This window comes from Melitaea cinxia, chromosome 7 (genome assembly GCF_905220565.1).
Source record: "Melitaea cinxia chromosome 7, ilMelCinx1.1, whole genome shotgun sequence".
Classification (NCBI taxonomy): Eukaryota; Metazoa; Arthropoda; class Insecta; order Lepidoptera; family Nymphalidae; genus Melitaea; species Melitaea cinxia.
In genome coordinates, this window is record NC_059400.1 from 7,584,498 (window position 1) to 7,600,966 (window position 16,469).

At 31.1% G+C, this 16,469-nt stretch overlaps 1 protein-coding gene across 1 annotated transcript in view; it reads right to left on the reverse strand.

Annotated features, from left to right (window-relative positions):
• The window catches only part of LOC123655300, a 202,694-nt gene that overhangs the window by 16,543 nt on the left and 169,682 nt on the right, over positions 1–16,469 (reverse strand). The window contains exon 4 of the mRNA XM_045591113.1: positions 482–575. Coding sequence (XP_045447069.1) covers positions 482–575 — 94 coding nt within the window. The remainder of the gene's footprint in view (positions 1–481; positions 576–16,469) is intronic.

Genomic DNA, 16,469 nt, shown 5'->3' on the forward strand with positions numbered 1-16,469 from the left:
TGTAGAGTACATTCAAAATTGATCAAGTACCTATTTCATAGTTTTCTATTTCGGACTATGTGAAGTGTGTTTAATTTAGTATTCACATTTAATTGAATACAAAATTTTATATAAAGCGATTATGCTCATTTTATCGGTACAATTCTACGTCGACGTAGATTGTCTCATAAAAACGAAGTGATGCTTCATGTACAACTTTTATAGCATTTTTATGACGGTGTAGGTTCTTACAATTGGTATTATAGATACGGCGTTGGTCATAATATTGTTGATATCCACGACTCGTTAATAATCAATTATTTTTAAGCATTTTTGAAACTACAAATATTAAATTCTTAAGTGTATTTTAATCCAGTTATTGGTATTTTAAAACTGGCCGTGGAACTCATTATTTCTCAGCATTTCATTCTATAAATGTGAACCAACCATTGTTTATGAAAAAGTTATTATGATGTCGACAACAAAAACATCGTATACTCACTTGATTGTGAGAGCCAGCAGCACAATTATGAGCCCAACGAGGGCCATGGCAATCACTACACCTCCGATCATGTAATTCGCATCATTCGGGGCATCTGAAACAAAGAAATTGCAGTCTTATTAATTAAGCATATGGTATAATATCAAATGTCACCACGAAAACACTAAGGATGTGCGGTAAATACGTCAATAAGAAAATAAATAATTAACAGCATATACTGTGGTTTATATCTGAATGCGTCGAGATAGAGTTATATTCAAACCACAAAAATAACTTGTTTAAAAATATTATTACAGAGAAGCACACCTGGGTAAATAATTATGCATATAATAAATTACTCAGTTACTAAGGTTATCACAAAAAGCTTTACGTATTTAGTAATTTTTAAAAGAATTAATTTAATTATTACGTATAATGATATTTAAAATATATTATATTGATTTTTAAATCTGCTGATGAATAACCTTAGTTTATATTATGTTTTTTTTTTTGACAAAAGACAGGGTCTTTGTTGTGAATATTAATCAATAGACGGGTAGGAATGTAGGAAACAATATAGGATATATAGGGTGTCCAAATTGACGGTAGATTTATAAATTAATTATAAGAATACGCGTACCTTAAGTAATTTGTATAAAAACAGAAGTCGATTTCGATACAGTACATCCCTAATAAGTGTTTGAGCTCATTGAATTAGACGGGTTGGTAAATAAAAAGTATGTTCTTTAAGAGTCAGTTTCATCCAAACATTTCAATGCATGCTCTATAGATGACGACGTGAATTTTAAGATTTCACTCTTCTTATAAGTCCTAAAGATAATTAATTTACTTAAATAAATGAAAAGCTTGAGAAAATAAACTCGGACAATGTGATTAGGTCTCGTTCATTCAAGTGAACAAACCCTTCAGCTTATAAATTTGTTAGTAGAAAGGGTTTCTTGTTAGTTCTATGTGTTTCTATAATCTACAACGTACCCAAACCGCTTTATTATACTAGTTGTTCGTAGTCGTACCACTTTGCACCGATTGTACCGCATTGTTATACCTCGAGCCACGAACGAATCGATAATGAGGGAAAACACAAGAATCACAATATGTATCGACCTATGGTACACGATATACAGATTGAACTGTAATTTGTTTCGATTCAGTCAATATATATACAATTTTAGTACCATTTTTTAATTTGTACTATATTATTTAATTTACTAATAACAAATTTATTCAGTGGTAGCATGAGCTATTAAATGTCATGCTATGACTCATAGAAAAGGAACAGTAGTGTTAAATATGTTATTGAAACCACGAGGGAATCAACCATGTTTATAATTATATATTTTTATATTTTTAACCGACTTCCAAAAAAGGAGGAGGTTCTCAATTCGACTGTACTTTTTTTTTTTATGTATGTTACATCAGAACTTTTGACCGGGTGGACCGATTTCGACAAATTTTCTTTTAATCAAAAGGTGGTGTGTGCCAATTGGTCCCATTTAAATTTATTTGAGACCTAACAACTACTTTTCGAGCTATATCTAATAATGCGTTTTTACTTGACGCTTTTTTCGTCGACCTACATTGTATTATACCGCATAACTTTCTACCGGATATACAAATTTGGATAATTCTTTTTTTATTAGAAAGGGGATATCTCTAGTTTAGTACCACGATAAGGAAACCAGGATCTGATGATAGGATCCCAGAGAAATCGAGGGAAAATCTCGAAAATCCGCAATAACTTTTTACTGGGTGTTTCGATTTTGATAATTTTTAATTTAATCGAAAGTTGATATTCATCATGTGGTTACATATAAATTTTATCGAGATCTGATAATTATTTTTTGAGTAATCTTTGATAACGCGTAGTTACTTGACTATTTTTTCGTCGATCTACGTTGTATTACTTGTCGATGTAATTGAAGTCGGTTTTTTTTTTTCGTTTGTCTGCAAACACAATTATTCTGTACTATTTTCCTAATTTTTTTATTACATGTTATAAATTACAGTTAAAATATTTCAACTCTATTCTTTGCTAATGTATAGTATGGTAGGATTTTTAGGCTGTAATCTATGTATACACAATAATACCTAATATTATAAAAACCTAAAGGATCTAAACCTGTGAAGTAATGACTCACGAAGGACATTTTATTAGTGCAATACGCTTCGCTTCAGCCTGTAACATCCCACTGCTGGGCATAGACCTCTTACCCCATGTAGGAGAAGGATCAGGGCTTAATCCAACACGCTGCTGAACGATCACTATCAGGTGTACATTTTATTATAGCTATAAAAGTTGTTAACGGTAAATGAGAAAACGTGGTAGGTATTACGTTTATTTTTCACTTAGGTACGTATATTTAACAATTTATACAATTTAAATATCTGCAATAACAGATTATATCCCGATAAATAGTCGGTATTAGTTTAACTCTTTTTTTTTTTCTATCACACATTACCATACATAAACCATTACTTTCTATAATTTGGTTTTTATATATAAAACTCTCGGTATAATTACATCGACCAATAAGTAATACAACGTAGGTAGACGAACAAATAGTCTAATAAATAGGTACGCATTTTTAGAGACATGTAAAAAATCAATTAAACTCTCATGTCATTTCCAACGTGTACTCGGACTACAATTTCGTGTAAATTATTCTCAATTTGTTAAAAGTCCATATCGTTTCATGAATAAAATTTAAAATGTTATGTACTAAAGTATGAAAATTGTTCTTATAAACAAATTGTCGTATTCAACAAGGTTGACAGTCCAAGCTTATTCAAGAAAGGTTGGCGGGTCTAAGAACTTACAAGGTGAACTTTGGTAATGTTTTCAATATATTATATTTTAACACTAACTGTGCCAGCGACTTCGTCCGCGTGTAACAAAAAGTTATTGTTCAGTTCGAAGAATTATCAAATAAATAAATTTCTAAAATAAAAGTAGTCTAAGTTACTCCTTATAGCATCAGCTACCTGCCAGTAAAAGTTCCATCAAAATTGGTCCAGCCGACAGACAAAAATTGTAAAAAACGTTATTTTGGTATATGTACCGTGTATACATCCACATGCATTTAGTAAAATGCGGTTATTTTAATAACACAAACAGTCACTCCAATTTTATTTATTTGTATAGATAAGTAGGTTTTTCAATATGTAGGTTTTTCAATATGTAGGTTTTTCAATATGTATGTATTTTATGAAAGAAGGTCGAATTTTATTCTTGTTTTCCTGATTCCATACTTCAATGATAAATTAATAAAATGTGTTTGGATTCGGTTTGAATTTATAATTTTCCTTTTTTAATACAGTTAGGTATTAACACTGACATAACTTTGAAATTATACAAAAGGTATTTTATATACAAACTAGCTGACCCCGCAAACGTTGTTTTGCCATATATGTTATTAACCCGTTTATTCCCCCCCCCCCTCCCTTATAACTTAGGGTTATGAAAAATAGATGTTGGCCGATTCTCAGGCCTACCCTATATGCACACAAAATTTCATAAAAATCGTTCCAGCCGTTCCGGAGGAGTATTTTAACTACCCATTGTGACACGTGAGTTTTATATATAAGATTATATAGTGTTTGTACAATAAAAATAATTGCTTAGACACATTCAATTCTAAAGTTATATAACTTAAATACATCAAGATTGTAAAGACACGTGATATACTATCTAATAGCGTTGTGGTTTCCTCGGTATTCTACTGTTATAATAAAATTGCCAACATAATTAAGTGTCGTATGGTATAATAACATTGAGGACATAGGTAATTATTACAATTATATTGTCATTTATGCTTTTTTTATAAATAATATTATTATAAAAGAAAATAATAATAAGAACTCAAAATTTTTATGTATTTTTTATTCCTTCTTTATTTTGAAATCACACAAGTAATGGAACTAATCGAATACAAATACATTTATTACATATATTTAAAAGTACCTTTTATCATATCTTAAGATACTAAAAAAGTAACACATAAGCTGTGTCTTAGTAAACTTCTAAATAATCATTGCAATTAATTAACTTCATAACACAGGATAAATAATTGGTTAAATAAACATACACAAAACAACAACTTCAATAGAATTAATTTAATGTGTGAAGTTAACTTGCGTCATGCTTTATAATTTTATTAGGAGGAAAAGAATTGTATATATGTTGGGTTTTGGGTAATTTCAATCATATTTTATTATCAGTAGGTACGTCTATTACCTCCTGTTAAACAAACCCGGGGAATTTCGAGTTCTGTGCGATTAGCTGACATTAATTATAGTAAACCATTACTTCTTAATAATTTAGATTACTAATAGTCAAAAAGAATATAAAAATCAGTTCAGTACTTTGGAAGTATTTAGACGGTAACGACGGTATAAACATATTTCTTTCTCGTTTTAATTAGCAGAGACTTAAAATAATGAATAAGATACAACATTCGTTAATAAAGTGAAATTGGAAAATTTTGATGACGCGTTGGCGCAACGGACACACCACTGATTTGTAACGGTTGCGCTGGCGGTTGCGGGTTCGATTCCCGCACATGACAAAGATTTGTATTGGCCATACAGATTTTTACCGTGGTCTGGGCGTTTAGACGTTTGTGTAGCGTTTGAGCTTTTCTCCCCGCCGTGCCACGTTAAGCTGACGGTCCCGGTTGTTATCATGTACATCTGATGGCGATCGTTACTCAGATAATAGTAGGTATAGTAGGTATATATCCGCCAACCCGCATTAGATCAGCGTGGTAGATAAAGCTCTGATCCTTCTCTTACATGGGAAATGAGGCATATGCCCAGCTTTGGGGTATGTACATAAATAATTAAATATTTAAATATAACAATAATTTATGACAAAATATAATGACAATAAGTTTGTTCTAAGACGATTTTAAAAGATAACGTCGTTCGCAAAAATCACAGATTGGTTTTATGATGTTAGATAGATATGTTTTACTGATTCATCACTTCAGGTGTTTTCAGTTTTGCTCATGTGACTCGTGTGACATAAGTCTTATAATCTCTCGAGATAAACTGAGAATTAAAAACAAACCAGTAGATTTTATGATTGGTACTTTCAAACAAACAAAGAGTCTTAATTTTTATTGTATGTTATTAAAATATGTTTACATATCGTCAAAATCAAATATTTTATGACTTAATATACTGTAATATGTTATCAAGTTATCATTGCCAAATCGTCATAAAGAAATGAGGCTAAGCTTAATATTTTTATTAGATAAATTATATTAATAGATAATTGATTAGCCCGTTGGCGCAGTTTGTATAGTGGCTCTGCTTTCTGTTCTGCGGGTTGCGGGTTCGATGCCCGACTGAGTCTGGGTGTAATATAATATTTGTATTTATATATTTATTATTTCTATATATGTTTATCAAAAAAAAATGTTATAACAGTCGGCTGTTACCTGTTACACAAGCATTAAGTTGCTACCATAGGAACAGACGACTGTGTGTGTGTAATATGATATTTATATAAATAAATAAAACTACTAGTTATACCCGTGCAAATAATTCGCACTAAATAAGTATAATAATAATTATCACTTTACAATATTACAAGAAATTATTTATACCTGAGTTGATTTGAAATCGAACGAAAAATTTACCGACCGTTAATCATGTTGACTTTATTTTAGAAATTAAAGCCGTCGTATATATATAATTTTAATAAATAATTAATTTACAAAAATAAAAACAATAATATTTTTTTAGTTGCTGATGCCGATAGAGCAAGCAATTATTTATAAAATGATATATATTATATATGTGAGGTAATTGGGAGGTTTTTTGGCGCGAACTTAGGGAGACCTATCGTCCTAGGTCCAGTGGTGGACTGTAATAGGCTGCAGCATAGCAAGCATAGCATGAAAATATAAGTTAATTTTTCATTCCGATATAAAACAAATTAGCAGTAACTGAAATAAAGTGGGGTATAGTGTAATATCTACTGATTTATATTTTTCTTTGTTGCTTATTTCTTACTGTAATATGCATGAAGTATTTGCCTGTATAAAGTTAACAAAACTGAAAAAAAAACGAAAAAAAAAATAAAATAATAAGTCATTTATTTTTTGAAAATTATATATGTACGTTATAAAATTCTTATACGAGACCTTGAGAATCGACGTAGAACAGACGTAATAATAATGGCTTAGCTAACATTTTTGTAATCTATTTTTAAAGCTAAAATATTGAATTCCCACTACTTAACATTTTCTAATCAATAAACACGAAGTAAGCTTTATTGATTTCCGTAACTGTATATTTAAAACCTAAGATAATGTTCGTCGCTTAGTAGGCGATTTTGCGCATGATGTAATTGCTGGGTAACTTCTACACTTGCAATTATTATAAAACAATTATAAAACAACTAAGACTTAATAAAGGCCTTGATCAACAAAAAAATTAATTACTTTTGTTTTTGCTTAAAGTAATGATTGTACTTATCGTAATTTCTACGGTTATGTATTAGCTTTTTTAAGCTCAACATGTCGAACTTTTTACGTAATTAATGTGTTTATAAGTGGTTTTATCGTATCACAATAATAGTTATTAATAATATATCAGCTCGGTTATTTTATATTGAGTCAATGTATTATGTAATTATTTTATAGTTACATTTCTTGTAACAGATGCACTATTTTTATTACCTTCTATTGCGTTGACAGTTGTGATTTATTTTTAACATGCACACTCGACATTTTATATTTTAAGATATAAAAAATATTGGCATAGAAACGAATTATGAGTTACATATTATATGTAAAATTATATGAAAGTCGTGTTAAAAATCAAATAAAACGTAAGGCTGTATCGCATAAAAAGCGTGTTATTTAAATTAAGTCACAAATAAATTAAAAAAAAAATCAATTATTTTTAGTTTTTTTTTTTTAACAATGCCTAAGAGTATTCATCTTATATTGATTAGTATGCACATGTGTCACAGCTTTATGATTGGCGCCGTCTAGCTTTTAAATATGCTAGATTAACGTTTTTAGCATTCCACGTGTAACCTTTTTCCACAAAAGGCTCAATAGTCTCACCGCGACTACTGACAATGCGGTTTCTACATAAATGTACACTAATACTATACAATAAAGCGCTTTATTTGAGATGCAATACTTTATATAGCTGAACGCAATTGAATTGCAGCTTAGAACCTGTCGCGCTATAATGAAACGAGACTATTTGTAGAATTACATTAATTATCTGACAACTTGTAACATTTCAGGAAGTAAAGTTGATCATGGTCGATGTTTGATTTTAATTGAAAATTATATCTATATGAATAAAATGAAACCAATAAGAATGTAGTTTTTAATCTCAAACAATCATTACAACTAATACTAAGCATATTTGAAAAAACTGAAAAAAAGCTATAAACATAAGAGTTTATTAGACGGGAGTTAATACGATAGAAAAAATAATCTTCCAAAATAAACTTGAAATTAAATACAAATGAGAAATCATCTGACCATGTCACACGGTCGTTATCTTGCTATACGTCTGCGCGTGACATTTTTTAATGTTTTCAAGTAATTAAGCAGCGAAATCCGGTTAGAAGCACGTTTATATCACGAGCCCCTACCACTTACAGTTGAATGCTATTGCGTCAATGTTACAGATTCTTCACTATCGCAAAACATTCGAGTTTCAAAAACAATGTATTATTTTTAAAGTTAATTATACATAAGCATACGGTGTATGCATGGCAGATAAAAGCCATATAAAAAACTACATACATGAAGTATAATGATTTATACGTTAACTTTAAAGGGTGATTAACATAAAGAAAAAGTGGATATCAAAGACAAGCGTTTTATAAATGATACATCTTTTTTCTAAAAACTTCTCTTAAAAAGGGAGATCGATTATTGTTAAAAAGAAGTGATATCAAATTATAAAGTGCGAATAACTCTAAATTTGTTGCAGTGCACGCTTTGCAAACTTTACTATATAAATAAGTATACATGTCTGATTCAGTTATACGAAAACGTTAATGCAACCAACTTGAATGTAAGCGAAAGTGATTTCGTCTCGAGTGAAAGAGATTATTATTTCATGTTTAACCATAAAGCTGAATTTATATTTTATAACGGAATGGAGATACGAATAAAGATTACCGAACATTATTAATTTAAATTAATGGACTTACGTGTACTGTTCAAAACAGAGTATTAAACAGAATATTAAAATCTTTAATGACTACAAAAATAAAAAGATAAAGGACGTATCGAATGAAGTGCTTTAGGGAAATTTCGTAGTCAATAATATCTATAAAGAATCTTAATAGTATTAATTATCATATATAAGATATTCAATGCTGTGTATTTCGAGCTTCTGCCTTGTTTATACAGACAATGGATAATTTCACTACCAAGAGTAACAAAGCATGTACGAAGTGGTCCACAGTATCCATAATATAATGTCGACAACACTACACCGAAAGAGTTTCTTATAAAACCTTAGCATGCACGTCGAAATTTCGAGATTAACACGAGTACATAGCGTGCTTTTATCCCGACCAAACATTAAATGAATTTCAGGATAAAGTCGATAAACTTATCCAAGTATAATCAAATGCTAAGTTAACGTAAAAGAATGTGTGAGATAAATATTAAACACCTCACATTCCAAGCACGTCACAGATCTAGGATTAGGTTTAGTATAAATTTGAATACTAGAGTGGTTATCTGCTAATTTGCGTTGTTGTTTCGAATTTGCAAACAGTAGACTTGTGTAATTGTGTTTACTTTCAAGCTGTAATCGCTTTTAATACATGTCCTATGGACGGAAATTTCTTATTTAAATTATATAAACACGTAAATATTATTTTACTACTGTTTGGATCAATAATATTATAAATAGATAAGATGTATTACAAAGTTACGCTGTACTAAGTAAACAGACTTCTATTAATTCATTCATAATGTTAGTGTATTATGTTACTTTATTTCAAATGATATTAAATACGTATGCATTTATCTATAGGAGATAAGACTCGAACGCGACTCTACTTGGATTTTCTTATTTCCGCACACGTACACAGGTGTTTTTTTTTTAAATATTACCTTGAATTTTTTTATTAACTTGTAAATATCATATGTTCAAGTAATTAATTCGAGTATGCAATCTTATCAATTACCGCCCCGGTTTCGCACGGTTGCAATGCTGATACTAAATATAAAATTAAATTAAATATTTTCAGTATAAATGCAAAGAAATGTGTTTATTTACGACATTACATTAGAAATCTCTAAAACCATCAATGTTCCTCTACTATATTATGCATTTATTATACATATAAACCTTCCTCTGGAATCACTCATTTTACTAAAGAAACCCGCATCAAAATCCTTTGTGTATTTTTAAAGAGCTAAGCATACAGACAGCGGGAACCGACTGTGTTTTATATTATGTAATGATAAGATAGAAATAATATTATGACGTAATTTCAATGGTATAAATTTTATAATCTGGTAAATGAAATAAACTTATCATAAGCAGTTACGCAGTTAAAGAAAAATAATAAATTTATACAAACAGTTGAGTAATTCATCGAGACCAGGGGTCAGACGGACTGGATATTACTTATACCCGCTATACAAACTTTGAGTATTACATAGTTTGTATTTAAATTAGAATACACCTATATTTTGTACATGCACGCTTTTGACGACGCACGCTATGAAGTTTGACTGAGGAGTTTTTTTTTTTTTTTTTTTTTTTTTTTTTTTTTTTTTTTTTTTTTTTTTTTTTTTTTATGTCACTAGGTCGGCAAACAAGCGTACGGCTCACCTGATGGTAAGCGATTACCGTAGCTTATAGACGCCTGCAACACCAGAGGCATCGCAAGCGCGTTGCCGACCCAATCCCCAACCCCCCAGGAGCTCTGGTCACCTTACTCACCAACAGGAACACAACACTGCTTGAAAACAGTATTATTTTGCTGTGATTTTCTGTAAGGTCGAGGTACTACCCCAGTCGGGCTGCTCCAGATTTTGAGCAGGAAATTCCTGCTGTTTACACGATTGATCTAATCTCGGGCATTATAATTATAGATGTCCTATTTTTTTTGTGGCTAATAGTGTTTGTGACATTATGATACCCTAGTAGTGGAAATAGGATAATCATCGAACTATGCAACAAGTTCAAGAATCGCAAAGTTAATAAAAATTTAATTGCGCAAAGTACAATAGATTTATACATACACTAGGTGACCCAGCAAACATTGTTTTGCCATATATTTTATTAACTCCCTTAATCCTCCCCCCCGCTTTAAACTTAGGGGTATGAAAAATAGATGTTGGCCGATTCTCAGACCTACCCGATATGCACACAAATTTCATAAAAATCCATCCAGCCGTTTCGGAGGATGGTAACTAACATTGTGACACGAGATATATATAAGAATAATATTATAATATATTCACATATATTTAATAATAATCGCAAGGTTCGCTTTGAGATAGTTATTTAACAAACTAAATAAACTACTTTCACTATTATCCTATCGCGCATGATTTCTTTTGACGGAAGAGTGGTCCCATTAAAGAGAAAGCCACGAACAGTTCTGAGAATCGGGTTAAAATAAAAACTATCATAGTCGATTGGATAATTAAAAACAAGTTAAATGACTTTGTTAATTAATTTCTTTGTTTCCTTATCTACTTTATTAGGTTATTAGCCTAATATCTGAAACAGAAAATCTAAATATTATCATAAAAAACATATTGTGTCCATAATCCATCTATACAAATAAATAAATTTGGAGTGTCTGTTTGCAATATGTCAATAACCACTTTTTTCTGAATGCATATGGATTTATACACGGTATACGAGTTATCACAGCAGCCTTTCGCAATCCACTACTGGACATAGGCCTCCACAAGTTCACGCCATTTTTGGCATCATGTGTTTTGCCCATAGTCACTACGCTGGGCAGGCGGGTTGGTGACCGTAGGGCTGGCTTTGTCGCACCGAAGACGCTGCTGCCCGTCTTCGGCCTGTGTATTTCAAAGCCATCAAATCTGGATCATCGAAGTTGGATGGTTATTCCGCCATCGGTCGGCTTTTTAAGTTCCAAGGTAGTAGTGGAACTGTGTTATCCCTTAGTCGCCTCTTACGACACCCATGGGAAGAGAGAGGGTGGCTATATTCTTTGATGCCGTAACCACACAGCATACGTGTATACGTATATATGTAATCCATGCAGTACTTTTTGAGTTTATCCCGGACATACATACAGACAAACAGATAAACAGACAAAAATTCTAAAAACTATATTTTTGGCTTCGGTATTGATAGTAGATCACACCCCAAGTATTCTTTTAAAAAAATATTTTAGTACAGTTTTGACTTTACTACCATTTTATTATACATATATATAGATTATATATATAGATAATATATAACTCAAATTTGAAAATCTATTTATGACACGTAGGCACTACATATAAAAAAAGATTTTAAAAATCAATATATATATTTAGCTAGCTGATTGGCCCGACAGACGTTGTCCTATCTTGTAAGTCAAACGCGTGAAGTTCAAGTAGTTGTTACGTTTTCCGTTTCGTAAGACCTGCGAATGACATTAAACTTAAAAAGAAAAAAAAAATTGCCGTCTAGGTCCAACTGTTCTCAAACTTTATGCTTTCTAATACATTTAGCGATCCATTTTTGTTCAAATAAATTAATGATTAATTGAATATCATATTAATGAAGGTGTCGTGTTTAGAGCCACATAATTTTGTCTTTATTACTCGACCAACTTAATGACATTATCGGTCTAAACTTTACATACAAGCGTGAGATCGGAAGAAACGACATTTCTAAAAGAAATGACCTGTTTTACTTTACTTACATTGAAGCTGGGTCTGTGACTTTAAATTATGTCTTTAACGAACCTCGATTCACGAGCCAAATTTAAAAAGAAACAAACAATGAAAATTTTGTTTATACGGGTAGATCAAAAGAAACACTTTTTAATCGCCTTCAAAAAAGGAGGAGGTTACCCGATTCGACCGAATATATAAATTATTTTTTATTTATGTTCGGGGGTAACTTCATCGTTTATGAACCGATTTTGATAATTATTTTTTTGTCGGAAAGGATATATCCCAAGGGTGGAACCACGATAAGAAAACCAGGACCTGATAATGGAATCTCACAGAAATCGAGGGAAACCCTCGAAAATCGTAGTGATATCTCTAGATGTGTATTATATTGTGATATATTCTTTTATAAAATATTTTAAGATTTATAAATAAGAGTTTTAAACATACGTAGGTATCTCCCACAGCTCAAGTAGTGTGAGATACAATGCAGTTTCATTGCATGCATTAAATATTGTTTTCTAAATAAAGCCAGAAGTAAAATAAGGGAGAGGAACGAACGGCAAGGAACGCGTACCCTTTAGGATAAAAATAGATCGTACATTAAACTTGTTAACTGAATCGTATTCAAATAGACATTGAAGAAAACAGTCAAGGATTCCCGGTTGTATGAGTAAAACGCTGTTTTAATTTTATGTTTGTTTCCTTGAAACAGTTTGCAGCACATTGATCTACTTACAATTATTAATTTTAAATAGGTATTGTTATTAATTATTTAATAAATTTTTTCTATCAATAAACGAAAAGAATAAAAATCTTTAATTCAATTTGAAATAAAAGTTTTTTAAGAGGATCGTTGTGATTAATAGTATTATAAATTACATGATAAATATTTAATCGTTAGTGTTGCTTTCAATAAACAGATGGAAACATAAACTTGTCGAAGTGAAATTTTATAATAACAAATATTCATCACTTTGATTCCTATCGTAGTCTACTGCTTGACATAGGCCTCCACAAGTTCGCGCCAAAAATGCGTGAACTGGTGTGTGTTGCCCATAGTCACCACGCTGGGCAGGCGGGTTGGTGACCGCAGGGCTGGTTTTATCGCACCTAAGACGCTGCTGCCTATTTGGCCTGTGCATTTCAAACTCAGCAGCTGGATGGTTATCATCGGTCAGCTTTATAACTTTCAAGGCGGTAGTGGAACTGTGTTATCATATCATCATCATAGTTGCCTTTTATGACAACCACGGGAAGTGAGGGGGTAGCTATATTATTTACTGCCGTAGCCAGAAAGGCAACAAAATATTAAAAAATAAAATAAAAAATGTTATTACACATAGGTATGTAGCTTTACTTTGATTTATAAAATATCTACATCTAAGTATTTGCAGACATGATAAATCTTTACGTAACCTTTCATTTGTTATATAAAAAGCTAACGTTAATTATTTCACTTTTATCACTGAAATTAATTATATGCATCGCGGTTAAATGACGATAAGTATGCCTCTATATCGCCTTGTCTTTATATTCCTTGGAGTATTCTTTTCAATTTTATACCTATCTACTGTTTATATGTAAAATTTATATAAATATTAAATATTTATTATACACTAGGTGCCCGGACCGACTTCGTTCTGTCAAAAGTTAATACTAAACATTATTTTTTTAATAATTTTTTTTAAGTACTAAAACCTTCTGTGGGCCTTAAGGAACATACAAAAAATAAAATAGTCGAATTGGTCAAGCCATTCTCGAGTTATGCGCTTAGCAACATTCATTTTTATTTCTATAGAAGAAGTAATATATGTACTTAGATATATGTCAAACTTAATGACAAAATAGCATGACTCCAACTATTATAGGGTAGTTTACATGAATAATTAAAAAAAATTACATCGTCCTATTACAATTCAACGGTCAAGGTTTGCATTTAAAAGTAATTCCAGAAATCGAAATTTCTGTGTGTGTTTAAACGTTGATAATGATACATGTAATTTTATAATAGCAATGTCAAGTGACATTGCTATTAGTAAAACGTACATTAAATTTTTTACTATTAAAACCATAGGTATATGTTTATATTGTTGACAAATTTTCATCAAACCCTATTTGTTAATAGGTATCTCTATATAATCAAGATTAAATATAGATGTTATATATTTCTTTGTATGGTTGTTATCATGTACACCTGATAGCGATCGTTACTCATAGTAGGGAATATATCCGCCAACCCGCATTGGAGCAGCGTGGTGGATTAAGCTCCGATCCTTCTCCTACATGGGGAAAGAGGCCTATGCCCAGTGGTGGGATATTACAGGCTGAAGCGTATATATTTCTTTATATAAGAAATAAATAGATTATGAGGTTAACTATTTAAAAGATTTGTCAAGTTGCTTGAAAAAGCATCGGCTAGTCAATATTATTATTGACTTCGATTGTTGTGCAAAGAAGTAATTTATTTATTAATACTTTATGTATTAAAAGCTTTTGACATTTAGACAGACAGTTTTGAATAGTTTTTTACATATATTTAATTGATGTATTAATGCTGTTCAATTAAAACAATAACATATAGATAAATACAGAGACTCCGTCTACGTAACACTCATACAACTAATATAGCACTAATATCGTAGTATAATCTAAGATTATATTGTGCAACATATTATGTGTGAAGTTTCTTGCGTTTATGAATCATAAAAGACGATGAGCCCACCAGGCACCACCTAACCACCATAATTATATTTATATCGTATATTCAACATCTGGCGGAAAGAAGTGCGTTTGTGTAATTATAACGTGTCCATACTGTATCCGCTTCCTTTAAACAAAATTTATATTACCTGTATACATAAGTGTTTGTTGCTTAAACCTTGTCATGGTATTTTTTAATATGTAAATATATAAACAAATTACAAATATTACTATCGACTCGAATAAACTACTCATATCTGTCAGTCGTACAAAAATGTGTTTATTAAATTATTTTTAACCAAAGTTGTTTGAACGAAATCTTTACTATACGATAATAGGATTACAGGTTATTTTTATAAATATAGTTTTTAGGCGTAGGTTGACGTAAACTTCATTAATTAAGAAAATTAAATAAAATATATCTTAAAAAAATGACCGATGCGATTAAATAGAACATTTTTTTAAATAACCAAAATTCTCAATTTTAAGTATACAATATCGTGACATTTAGTTGCAGCCCGCATATAAATTGCATTATAAGGTTATATATATCTGGTTCTTAAATATATTCATTTCAATTTCCGTTACCGTCAAGGGCCCGTCTGGCGCCGTCCTGGCGCATTCGAACTGTAATGAGGACAACTACAGCGGATGTGAAAACTACACCAAGCGTGAAGCTAATGGGTAGAAAATTAACCCTAACAGCAATAATAATTATAGTCTAGACCAGACTTCCGAAAAGTACTCGTATATAAGAGTTTTTGTGGTATGTTACGAGTAAGGAATGTTCCTTGTACATTAGTGTATTCTAGTTGTTAATTTTGTTAGAAAAATAAGGCTCCTAAGTTATAATTTTTACCTCTCAAATAGTAGTATTACTACTGCTAAATATATAGGTTTGTTAAAATAAATATTTCATACGGATAAAATCATTGGTATCAGCAAATTTTCATCATTTTAAAGGTGCACTTTAGCATATATCGCACCTTCGGTGGAACAAGGGCGCATCTTACAAAAAATCGTAAAATGAGTTAAATATGCAGAAATGCCCAAAAAACACTGTAGTATCTAGTGGGACAAAGGCTCCCATTGGATTCACTTTAAAAGTCGCTACACGGCAATAGTGTCTTTGTCATTTTGGATCGAATTGGTGAGCGTTTTGGCGCGACATCGTCTCATTGGTCAGTTGCGCCTTTGCCCCCGCGCACAATGTTTTATATCTTGGAGCGCCAAAGCCGCGAAGGTAAATATGCCTTTGGACATTTGATATTCCTAGAGAGACAAAGTCATATTTAGCACATTTATGCCTTTTTCGTGAGCAAATGTTTGGAAAGACAAAGCCATTGCAACAATTTGTGACTTTGTACTTCCAAAATTTTTATTATTTTATAGTCTTATGAACAAATGTGGTATTG